At 38.1% G+C, this 12,862-nt stretch overlaps 1 protein-coding gene across 9 annotated transcripts in view; it reads right to left on the reverse strand.

The window, feature by feature from the left end:
- The window catches only part of exoc4 (exocyst complex component 4), a 117,937-nt gene extending 108,337 nt beyond the window's left edge, over window positions 1-9,600 (reverse strand). For 8 of the 9 annotated variants that reach the window (XM_040146317.1, XM_040146294.1, XM_040146299.1 and 5 more), the window contains exons 1-5: window positions 9,451-9,600; window positions 8,005-8,194; window positions 6,246-6,440; window positions 2,324-2,517; window positions 553-662 (exon numbers count right to left, since the gene is read on the reverse strand). In XM_040146317.1, the coding sequence (XP_040002251.1) occupies window positions 553-662; window positions 2,324-2,517; window positions 6,246-6,440; window positions 8,005-8,194; window positions 9,451-9,530 (769 nt within the window). In that variant the 5' untranslated portion in view covers window positions 9,531-9,600. Of the gene's footprint in view, window positions 1-552; window positions 663-2,323; window positions 2,518-6,245; window positions 6,441-7,308; window positions 7,425-8,004; window positions 8,195-9,450 lie in introns of those variants that run through there. The other variant, XM_040146326.1, reaches the window with a different exon arrangement.
- Window positions 9,601-12,862: the final 3,262 nt, after the last annotated feature.

Below are 12,862 nucleotides of genomic sequence, written 5' to 3' on the forward strand. Positions count from 1 at the left end.
TGATGTGTTTAGTCCTTTGTACAAGAGTTTGAATCAGCCATTTTTTGTTTTTATTCAGTTATACTGTGTGTGTGTGTGTGTGTGTGTGTGTGTGTGTGTGTGTGTGTGTGTGTGTGTGTGTGTGTGTGTGTGTGTGTGTGTGTGTGTGTGTGTTCTGTCTGTGTGTGCGTGTGTGTTTGAGAAGGCAATACACACCCATAATGACATGCAAATGGGTGTAAGCCAGAGTGATGGTAATGACTTCATTATCACTAAGAATATCAGCACAGTGAAAATAAAATTGACAATTGCAATCGACACACTTTGTTATCCATTGAGACCAATAACACTACTTTGTTGATATGTTTCTCTCTATAGTTCTCCTAATGTATGCCATTTTAATGGAAAGCAAATAATATTACCTGTTGTTTTTCATCAAACACACTCTTAATATTCCCACTTCTTTTTGCTTCTCTTTTCCTTCACTATCATCCTCTTTTTACCAAGCCACCACCCATTTTTTGTCCATTATTGCCTCTTACACCCACATCTAATGTGATCAAATGACCGTACCACTGCTGGATCCAGGTGTGCTGAACTGTGATGAATCCAAAAGCTTGCGTGGGGTGGACAGGATGCTGACATCCAACACAGGCATTGGAGATGTGTCTTTGGCAGTGGAGCTGTGAAGAGGATAAAATCCAGGGATTAAAAAAAATAAAATATGTCATGTTATTACATATCATGATTTCTGTCTCATATAAATCATAATATTGCATTTGCAATAGAAAGTAACTCCAAAATTCTGGAGTAATAGCTTCTTATACACATGCAAAAGCTTAGTATGCACTAACAGAAACGCGCCCACCAACCTGCCCTTCCCTAACAAAAACAATCTACTGTTATAACAGAAAGCCTTGCATCTCTGGGTGGGATTGGTGCTGCTTTCCAATGAGCCATTTATCAAGCCTTAAGCCGGAGGTGGAAGCAATCCAGGTCCTTTAAGTTGGGCGGTATAAACGCAGTGTGCCTGCTAAGTGAGTGGGCTGTATGGAGGCTGGCTTGTTGTTAGAGGCAACCCGATACAGGGAGGCCAGGACCTGTCACTGGCTGACCCTCAGTAATAAATCACTGTACCTCACCAACCCACTGCCACCATAATTACCGCACCCACACAGAGACACACATACACACGTGTAAAAGTCCAAACAACACTTAAACTGAATGTCTTACACAGAAAACAGGAGCATCAACAGTGTCTTTGAAGCCATTGTGTCGCATTATGCCCAATACGTTATACACCCGCTTCATGAAACTAAGAAACTGGCCCATGGGTCAAAGAGGCATAGTTAAAGTTATTCTCCTAGTGGCTGCAAAACCTATTTCGTCATTTGAAGCATCACTGGTGTCACACAGAAATCATGTATGTGGAATTCTGCCATTTTATTTATTTACTGATAGTAAATGGCAGCTGACATTGTCTCCTGCAATTACAAAATGGTTTGTTACCTAGAAAACCAAACCAAAATATGATTTTTGCATTTTGGTTTGTCTGATGTTATTACTGTAGCACCTATCATGACTAAGTGCATGCTGTTTGTCTCTTTACAGCAAATGATGTGGGGTGTTTTTTGTCTGTTTCTTTGGAACTTCAGACCACAATGTGCAAGCATAAAGAAGTAGAGTAACAAGTTATACAAGCTCTAATTGTTTTTGTCAGTAATTGGCTTGGTTTCCATAAAGTAAATAATTGCCAAGTTGCACTTAGTTGTCCCAGCAATGAAATAACTTATAATGAAGGTACATCTCTACAGTTTAAACTTTTCAAAGAAGAAAGCATTTTGAAGGCTATATTTCTGCTGAACATATAATAGGCAAACAATAAAGGCTTTTGATACCTCGGACCCAAACAAACTGACTAAAAGATGTATTTTTAAAACAGGCTATGTCTTTTTTCCAACTTCAATTCCTCTATCTCTGTCAAACTTTCTCACTTTTATAAAGTTTATTAGTGATAACACTGTAAGAAAATGAAATAAAATGTATTTTATGTTTGATGTGTGTACCCATTAAAGAATAGCTACAGCTATGCTGAAGCTAGTTAGGATTTTTATAAAAGAAATGAAATGAAACCCCTACTTACAGTACCTTAAACTTAGACTGTTTAGTCAGTTTTTGACTACTAGTTGTGCTACTGTGAAAAATACTGAAGCATGCACAATCAAGACCATGCAACCCCTGATGACACTGAAGAACTATTTTCACATTTCTATTCATGGGAGGACATCTGGACCCCCTAAGTGGTAACAACATAATATAAGATATATAAGAAACAACCCCTTACCCTGGAAGGCGAGCAGAATTTTTGTCCTTGTTCTTGTGTCCCAGGCGACTTGTGGACTTGATGTAGAGGTGTCGGTGCAGCTCATCAATGAGTACAAGGTGGATGTTGAGCTTCTTGCTGTGGAGCTCCAATCGGAGATCTCCAAGCCCTTCCACCTGCAGCAAGGGGCCTTCCAAGGACTCCACGGCTGACACCTGCATATGACAACATCACAGCCAAGCGCCAGTTATCCTTAGCTGTAGTTTGCAAATTTCATAGTGTCTGGTCTCACCACTTCTTCAACCAGCATACCTGTTAGACAGCTTAAAATTTAAAAAGTGGAATTTTGTTTTGTTTTTCTATATTTTTTTCTGGCATTTTTTGCCTACACTGGAGAGCTGACACCAAAAATACATGTCAACAGAGGGACACACCACATGACAAGGATACTTTGTATGGTAGGCATCTACATGTCACTCATTTTGTGGCAATTCTACATAGAACCTTAATTACAGTAAAAACAAAAAAAATCATCACACAACCAACATCCACTTATACTAGAAATGACTGCTCTACTTGTAACAATAGGAGGGGAATATTTAGTGTTCTTTGCTACTACTTTAAAACACCAGACAACAAATATAAACCAGTCATCTACAGCAAAAACACTGTAGTGGACCTCTATAAGGTCATATTAAATACTGTCTAACTGTCAACTTCACAGGGGCTATTGAGAGAGTGGGATCTCAGCAGGAAATGAAATCGCTCATCCCACTTGCCTATTGCTAGTGCTCTATTGTTTGTGATATATCTCCCCACACTAATCAAATGGAAAAGGATTATCATGGTAGTCAAACTGTCCTGCTCAAGATCATTTCATTTTAAATTACACCTTCTACTTCTAGTGTAAAACACAAGGCCAACGGGTCAAGTTTTTTTTTCCCTTCAACCAGAACAAAAGTTATTCAGACAAAGCGGATCACATAAACATCAACCAATGCCTTATATACCCCCCTAATAGTTTAGGTAGTCTTCAGGATTCCTCGCATAATGGCACCTGTACATGAAGGTCCCTTTATGTTTATCTGAAAATCGAGAAATTGATCTCCATTCTCCTCATGCGCTCCTTAGTCACGCTCATTATTTCTCCAGATTCACTTGGTCTGCCTCCCTCCTTCCGTCTTTTCTCAGTTTTCATTATCAGGAGCAGCACTGGATTTGGTATGTTTGCAATTATCACGTCTTCATGCCATTCAATAAAATGTGCTAGTCTGTATGTGTGTATTTTTATGTATTTATATGCTTTTCTGTGTGTACTTCAGGGGCACTAATGGCCAGATGATAGCATTGCGAGGAATATTTGCACGACCGGAGCAGGCAAGGGGGGAACAGGAAGTGTGTGTTGATGCAAATGAAAGCCGCATTAGTAAGAAGATGAGCTTATGGGCTACATGATGAGTCCACTTTGGCTTAATAGAAAAACTTAGCATGCCTTCAAGGTTTTGTGTGTTGTCTGTGTCTGTGTGTGTGTGTGTGTGTGTGTGTGTGCGCGCGCACACCTCTCACATGTGCCTGTGTATGATTATATGTTTATGATTTTATGACTATAAATCATTTAATGCTTAATCTGGGTGTGGGGGGATATCTCATTACCATTGGGCTGGGATGACAGAGGAAGGCTGGTTAACATCATTAAGGGGCCAGGCCTGTCAGCGTAATGAGGAATATGAAGCCTCTAGTGAATTTGCTTGGGAGAAATGGAGAGAAGGGGGAAAGAGGGGAAAGAGGAAAACAGGAAGAGAAGGGAAGAGAAGAAAAGAGAAGAGAAGAGAGGAGAAGAGAAGAGAAGAGTTTGTCAATACAGGAACCAGGGGAGTGGAGTGGAGTGGGGAGGAGAGGAGAGGAGAAAAGGGGAGAGAAGAAGAGTTTTTTTCTGAACCGAAGCCAGTCTTGTTTTTAACCAACCCCATGTGGTTTTAGACTGCCATTCACCAGCAGACAGAAAGCATAGTCTGAATTCTAATTGTCAACCTTTTGAGATAAGCTTCACACAAACACACGCGCAGACAATGTTATAGAGAGCAAGCGACAGCGGAGGAGAGAGAGAGACAGAGAGGCAAAGAAGTTTATCCCTGGTTAGTCTACTCCTGCTACAGTACCAGGCAAAAATAATAAGATGTACAGTATATTGCACGTGTCTGTAAGCACAAAATAGTACAACTTTTGTTGTAAGAAAGAAAGAAAGAAAGAAAGAAAGAAAGAAAGATGTCTTGTGAAAGCCTTCGAGATGTTAATCTGACAGATGAGTGTAATAATGAGTGACAGCATGATGGGAATAAACACATCAGGGACTCTGAGAAGTGACACAGGCTGTACTATGTTAGAGCATACAATAATGTCCTGAGAGCATTCAATATATCAGCAAAGAAATGCAGGAAACACTGCACATCTTTTTAAATTTCATCTAAATCTAATTCTCATATTCTGTCTGGTATTCATGTTTTTCCCAAAAATTTCTGTCAGTGGGGGTAATATTATTCCATTTGGTCAGTTTCAAGTGCAACTTGAAATATCAGTGAGCTTCAAATTGTGAAAGACAAACCAACTCAAATATCAATACACACTCCCTACACATTTAAAAGTTGATATGCACTGGAAACAAGCAGGTCATTTTTATTTAAAAAAAAAAACTAACATGACAATTAGTGAGTTTACAAAAAACCAAATTTTCTAATAAAGCTTTTCAGTCTCCTCTCTTATCAGCATTGAGATGACTGTTTGACCTCTGGGTGTCCAGCATGCATGACCTGCAATTCAATGCATGCAATTATTTTAGCCCACACAGCGTGTTTATTACTTCATTTTAAAAGTATTAAAAATCATTTATGTACCAAATATGTTATTTCAAGGATGTCATTTTGCCATTTTATAAACATAATCATAATCAACCTCTACTTAGGCTGAAGTTTTGGTTATTTAAAGTGGACTCTCTACACATTATTTATTCATGAACTGCATAAATATGTCACCAAAGCAAAAGGTAGAACGAATGCATCCAACAGCATTTTGATAGGTAAAGACACATAAAATGTGCTTTAAAGTCTGCTTTTTACATACCAAAGCGAATGCAGCAACCTGATCAATTAAAGCGCATTTGAAGTTTGCAAGACAGAGGTGAAGCGTCCAATTGACTTTGAACTTTCCACAACCTTTCAAAACACACTGAACTGACTGAGCACAGGTTGAATGAAGTTCCAGTTCTTTCCACCCCCACAAAGAGGATTTTTCATGGTCCTTTGGGCACACCATCATCCCTCTTTTTTCCTCCTCCTCAGATAACCTGATTCTAGCAAACTAATTATTACCAAAGTCTGAAGGAAGATGTGTGGGAGTGACAGAGTAAGGAGAGAGGAAAGGGAAAGAGAGGAAAGGAACAAAGAGATCACAGAGCCTGGTCGTTTAGTCCTCAATGCATTCTCCAGTTACCATGCTGAGCACACTGGAAAACATATATCAAAAGAACAAGAGTACACGCATACATACACACCTTGAGTGCCCTCACTGCACTTAGATGATGTTCGCTTGAAGTAAATGACTTGCACCCACTGGATTGTTCAAGGCTAGAAAGGGATTCTTTAAAAGGATGCGAGGCTTCAGGAAATCAATCTTAGCAACAACACTTCATAAGCAGTGTTTATGTGTGCGTACCGTGCACACAATGGGTCTCGAAAGCCCCTTATCAGTATGCATTCACACACAATATGTCAATAGGTTTTCCCACGACTTCAGCAACAAAACAACAGTCTGTTCCTTTTTCCATTTCTCACTTTCTTTACCTCACATATCATCAAACCAAACAGAACACAACATATTCGGGAGATGAAATCTATCATGCAATCTATTTTTTTCCTCACTCTCTGTCTCTGACCATCAGTCTACTCACCAGCATATCTGTGGCATGAAGGTAGTGCTTGCTTGCCATATAGGCCTCCAGACGTTGAGGCACCTGCTTGATGCTCTCAATTTCATCCAGCAGCTGAAGGACATGCTTGTGCTCGATGCCTTCGATCCACAGCTTCCTCAGCTCATCCCTTTTGCAGTGAAGAAGCATCTTACAAGACAGGAGGTTCTCCTTTACCTGCCAGACAGAGCGAGTTGAAATCATAATCATAAGAGTGAGACACAACACCAAGCTTGGCCACTAGGCACATTTTACTAATGGAAGTACCTATGAAAGAAAGCATTTTGGAAGTGTGGATCAAACTGTTGTGAGTAAGTAAGTCTAAGTCAGTTTTTACTCCTGACTGCTCAAGTCCTAAATGTCTATTTAAAGATCAAAGGTTACTTAAAATATAGCTAGTTCTGTTAAGTAATTTTGACTGCACTAGCTGTTGACTTGAAACACTTATTTCAGGAAAACCTATTCTTGGAAAAGTGATGATAAACACATCTTAACAGTTCTAAAATACGTTTTGAATAATCTTTTAATTCTTAGTGTGACTACTTAAAGCAAGCAGACTTCTTAATAGTGTCAATAACGTGTAAAGTTTAATCTCATAAGCTAACAGTTTAATATCAGATGATGAGGAAATAGAAGGGTGCCCTTGCCAGGCTACTGAAATCCAGTGCTGTAAAAGTAAGATTCATGACAGACACGGTATACAGCCTTAAAGTTGACCCTTCTTTTTCTGGGTTCACTTTCATCAAAAAAAACTAAATTTCAATATAGTTGACAACAAAAAACAAACAATATTAATACAAAATACCTGTCAAATGCAGGGGGAATATAAAAAGGAATAGGATATAAGTTATCAAAGCCCTTTAAACCTTTAGAAAACACTGGTGTGGGAGACAATCTTCTTGTTATTTTTGTGCTTTAGTACATAATGTGTTGAAACAACTGGCAATTACATTAAAGGCCTCGCACACCCACACAGGTGTTTTCACTAGGTGATTAAAACTCAAGTTGAAGTTCGGCAGATCTATGCCGGGAGATTTTTACACAAATTTTTCACAGAAGACATTTTGAGAAATCACACCAGGATAAACAAAATCACTGTAAATTTATCATGACCGAATTCCACTTAGCTGCTTTGCTTTCAAGGTCCAGGTACCGTGCCAGCCGGTTTACTGTCACAGCTTACTGGGACACTTGAATAGACATGTGTCATTGTTAATGTTATTAGTAACACCTGTGCTTTTCCTACTATGACAAGTCAAAATGTCTGCTATGAATAAGCACCATGGAATGGTGAAAAGTCAAATTTGTTACATCCTGTAACAAATTTCATCCTATAACCTGCTGAGAAAAAGCACTGAGGAACTGGATGGTTTTTTTTTTGCCAAATCTGTACTGGCTTACTGATGAAGGGGGCCGAGGGGCTCACCTCTGCATTTTCAATAATTTTATTTAGTGTGATAGAGAAAATTATGTAGAGGGGGCTTGGGGGAACAGGATTTTTTTTAATTAGGTCAGTCTTTCAGTCCTGGAGAATTAAAAAAAAAAAACCCTAAAAATTCCGATAACATACCCTTTAAATAAATGAACTGACAAATGAAAATGAATGAATGAAAGCTTCTCTGTTTTGTGTTTTATTACATATCTGAAACAATATAGGCATGAACTCTGGTAACAGTTTTCACAAATCTTCAGTTTCATTTCATCAAGTGTCCATATTTGAATACATGTCTCTGCTTCCTACCTGTTTAATCTTGTTGCGGGAGCTTGTGATGCGCTCTGTGATGCTCTGGTAGGTCCTGATGGCAGTAGTGAGTTCAGCATAATGCTGAACGATCAGCTCATCTAAATCCCTGTCACATGTCTCAAAGGCCTCCTCGAGACGACCCTTCTCCGTCTCCCTGTCCTGCACATCATCACTGCTGGACAGAGTCCTGCATCAGGGGATGAAGGAGAGGGAAGTAGGATTCATTCCAAAAACTAAATTCAGATCATATACCTGAATGAAGCATCAATGTTATCTCATCAGAGCGGAGAGACGAGACCCTCAGGAAATGGCAATTACAAGCGGAGTTTGAGCTAAGTAGAACTTTACATAAAGCACTTGGCAGCAGTGTAAGGTAGAAGAGGGAAAGCACGGGTATGATAGGAACATTACAAGACTTTGGATGCAGAGAGTATAGGCAGCATTGCAACATGAATGGGTACATTCATGCTGTAACAAATGGATCTAACGGCAGCATAAGTAGTGGTGTTATCATATAAAGCATCTTTTTACATATTTGGCAGTTGATGCTCATTTGATCCTCCTTGTTAAAAATTTATTTACAATATGTAAATAAAATAATTTCTTGTATTACATACTGAGGAACCACTGGAGTACTTACATGGGTTCATGGATTTGGAAACCCTGTAACTGTGAAGTCTTGTTTCCTTCCTTTTCACATTTTCATATACATTTTCCTCCTCTCTCCAAAAGAGAAAGTAAGGCTTGGAGGCAGTTCATTTCAGCTATCAAAACCGTTAGGATCACTGTCTTTGATTACAGGAGTCACAGTGGTTTAAGTGTGTGCCTTCAGTAGATAATTCATCTTTTTTTTTTTTTTCAGTGAGGAATAGATCCGTGTGCAGATGTAAGCCACAGTGTTCCGACAAAAACAAACTTTAGTCAAACTTATAAAAGAAAAACAAAGTCGTTTCACAACACTTAGCAACTGCTGCTAAGAAACATCTCCAAAATCCTTAAGGTTGGTCGTTGAGTGTATCGGAACCAAAAAAATAACTTTACTGTACCGGGCAAACGCATCGCCAAGTTGTTACTTTCTAATATTTTTACAGTATTTCATTTTATTTTTTCAGGAAAACAGTGCCGTTTAACAAATAATCAGTGAACTTCAAATTGTGAAAGACGAAAAACCGAGACCAAAACAGATTAGACCTTTTTCTTCTGCTTCAGGAGGAAATAAAACCATTTACGGACATATAATATCGGAAATAAAAATAATAAATGTGTATGCTTAAATGTCTTTCATGTAATTTACAATACAGGAAGGATGTAGCTAACATAGCTAACTTAGCATAAAAGCTAGCTGTCAATCCGTCTCTGAGTCCAAATACGAGCACAGTTTAAGGGCTGCCCGACACCTTGCCAGCGCTTTCAACTTTATCTAAAGAATGCGACAAACCTCACCTTATGACAGAGATGAGAAGACCAGAAGGGTCTTTGTTTTTGCTTACAGCACTCCTGTATCTCCCTGTGTCAGCTGCCATTTTTCCAGCTGCGGCAGCCAAACAGGAAGACAGAGGCGCGAGGTGACACGACGGGAATTCTGGGAGTTGTGGTTTGAACAGCGGTGCGTGTTCACTGTGCCTTCAGCAGTCACAAATGTGAAACGTTTGGTGTAACTACATTAATATGGGGATTAGAAAATAGCCCCAATTTTAAAAAAAGTAACCTATGTTCCAAATTTGAGGGGGTCTGGGTTTTACTCAGCAATCTAAAGCAAAATGTAAACATGGCACAATAATAGGTCTGTATCTATAGGACTATTTTTGTCATAAAAATAATTCAAAAAAGGTGAATACAAATAATACAAATAATCACACTTTATTTAAGATTATTTTTAACATTATATTTTTCATTTATCTCGATGGACAGGGATCTCTATCATCGTTTCATTGCATATGTCCAGCATGTTGTGCACAATTTTACAGACGTTAATAAAGATTCTAGTTCTAGTTGTGTGGTGTTATGATGAGAACTAGGTGATATTTCAATGCGATGTTCACACTTTATGTAATGTTTTGTATGGAAAAAAAATATCACAATCGAAAAAACTTTTTCATCGTAGCACTTTCAGTCCAGTCCTCTTGAGACTGATAAAGGAAAGGTTGAGCAGAGGAGAAAGAGAAAGAGACAGCGTGTGTCAGTGAGTTAATAGCCTCCCCCATTTAGAACATATAGTGCTGGATTTGGCCGGGCTCTCCTGCACTGTATCTCTGACAATCTCTGCTGTTCCAATGAGAATGAGAGAGGGCATTGATTCTGGAGCAAAAGAGGTCGATTCCCAGCAGCCTGGGCCCTGATTGATGCACTGGTGGACGGACGAGATAACATTGTGGGTGATCTTTGTGTCTCTTCCAAAAAAAAATTTAAAAAACAATCGCTGTGTCATGCAGGAGCCACTGTTTGTCTTTTGAAAGCGCCCAGCTTCCCGGGTCCAAGTTTAATTTTAAAGTTCTTATCAACTCACCCTGTAACCCATGTCCCATCAGTCCAACTAATCTACTGGGCTTCGTTTCTCCAATAACACAACACCATGGTTTTTTTCTTTCAGTTTGATGTGTGTTTAGACACTAAGTGATTGCTCTGACTGACTGACCTGTGTGTGGATTAAATACAAGGGCAATTAGGTCTTTGTAGGACATGCCTTTATAACCTGTTAATATATAGATCTAAATGCAGATGTGTCCTTTATCTATTGTTCAGTAAAGCAAATGAATACTTTAAGAGGTGACTTTTATAGCCTAGCACTTTGAAAAAATGTTGCTGCCACTTCACCTAATCAGATAATTTTTTTAAGTTTTCGTCCATAATTTACATAGGATACAGTATGTGGCTCTTGAAGAAACTGTGGATGATATGGATTCAGATAAAAGAGGAACTATATTAGCAAAAGCATGCATTTAAGCAGCTGCTTTTCCTCAGATAAAGTTCTTGTGATCATTAAATAATTGAAGTTCTTGGTTTCTAGGAATATATTTTGATGTAATTCATTGAATGAGTTACTGTTAAGGTATGCAAATTGCTTTAATAATTATTGTAAGTGAAATACAACCAGAAGATAACAACATTGTGTAAATACAGTATTTTCCCCTCTCCAGTAACGCCCCTTGAAAATGTGCAACAAAAATTTCATACCTTGGTGATTAAGAAGAAGATGCTTCGTTACTTCTTTCCATGGAAATGTGGTTGAGGGAAAACAGCAAAACACTACATCCATTATATGCCTTCTGGATTTTTCACTTAATCTTGAACTGGATCATACAAAACATGTGTCTTGCATCTGCAGCTCAATTTATCCCCTGCAATCGGATACAGCACCTCATACACATTTCATATTCTACGTTTCATGCCATTCCTCATCCAGACACGCTTGATTCAGCTGATATCTTTATTGAGCAGAGTGCTCAATTTTGCAGAAATGACGCAGAAAGAAATGAAATTAGATGAAGATTTATAGATGTTTAATCAACTCGGATATTACAAGATCAAGGCAAAGTCAGAGATATTGCCAAAAAGCAGCAATGATAAAGGTTATGAGGATAACACAAGACAAAAAAGTATATATCCACACTATCCACTTTTTTGGAACTAAATAACGCACTAGTGTTCAATTTGGCCACATTTACTTCTTGTTTTGGAGAAGATGTGATCCTTGAGTTGCTTTGCGTTTTTTTTTCAGCAAACAAAATCAATTTAATTTTTGTGCCACAGGGAATTTTAAAGCAGCAAATATTAACTGATTCAAATAATTGTATAAATGGATACAAGGAGGACACGCAGTGTGTGAAAATAAGATGATGGTAGGCAATTAGGCCATTATATTCACATCATCAGACATTTTAGGTGGCACTAACATATGAGAAAAATGTAAAAGGTCACTTAACTTGCTGGAAAACCAAGTTTTCACTCCACTGCACATAGTCACTGAATGAAGTATTACCTGAATTCACCAAGCAGCATAATTCCTTAATATTAAAGTCAGTTTTAATAATAATTTTGTTTATTATAATAATGCTGTCATAAACAACAAGTGAGGCCCTTTACACGCGCTACCACTCAATAATGCCTCTGTTCTATAAGCACTGTATTCAGTATAGCCTGAGGCTTTTCAGATAGTGCCCTCAGGGCATTGCTGCACATTCACATGCTTTATTATGTAATCTGTTCATAATGTACTCTTCATAGAGGAGATCCCTTGGGGGAATCTGTCCGTGACAATATGACAAAACTTAAAACATCTGAAAACCCGTTATCTCAGAGTACAACAGAAAATAAAAATTAATTAAAACTCAGGGACCGAGAAAATACTGCATGTATTTTACTGTGTTGTGTGATTAAACATTTATTAATATATCCAAATACATATAGATAGTATGGTCTGTCCAGTTTTTTTTAAAGACATACTACATGTCACCATATTTCCAGTGACTGACACCCTCTACTTCAATTAATTCTAAAATCTTATTCTCGGCTTTCTTTTCCAATTTGCTCATATATGAAAGTTGTGTGTTTCATTTTGCACATACAGTACCGTCAGCCATTCTGGTATATAGATTTATATTAAAAATATGTATTTGATCAAGGTTTATTGTGTAATAGAATTGATTGGGAGTCTTCTGTGTATATGGAATTTCTCAATAATATACACATACACATACACAATGAATTCCTAAAAAGGTTTTTATTCATTTATATTTGCACAGCATCCGAAACATATACAATACAGAAAACACAAAAACACATAAGTCAACAGAAAAAAAGCATGAAAAAACTGTATTGGGTTATTGTTTGTGTATAATATATCAGGTTTTGAGGA

Source organism: Xiphias gladius, chromosome 2 (genome assembly GCF_016859285.1).
Source record: "Xiphias gladius isolate SHS-SW01 ecotype Sanya breed wild chromosome 2, ASM1685928v1, whole genome shotgun sequence".
Taxonomy (NCBI): Eukaryota; Metazoa; Chordata; class Actinopteri; order Istiophoriformes; family Xiphiidae; genus Xiphias; species Xiphias gladius.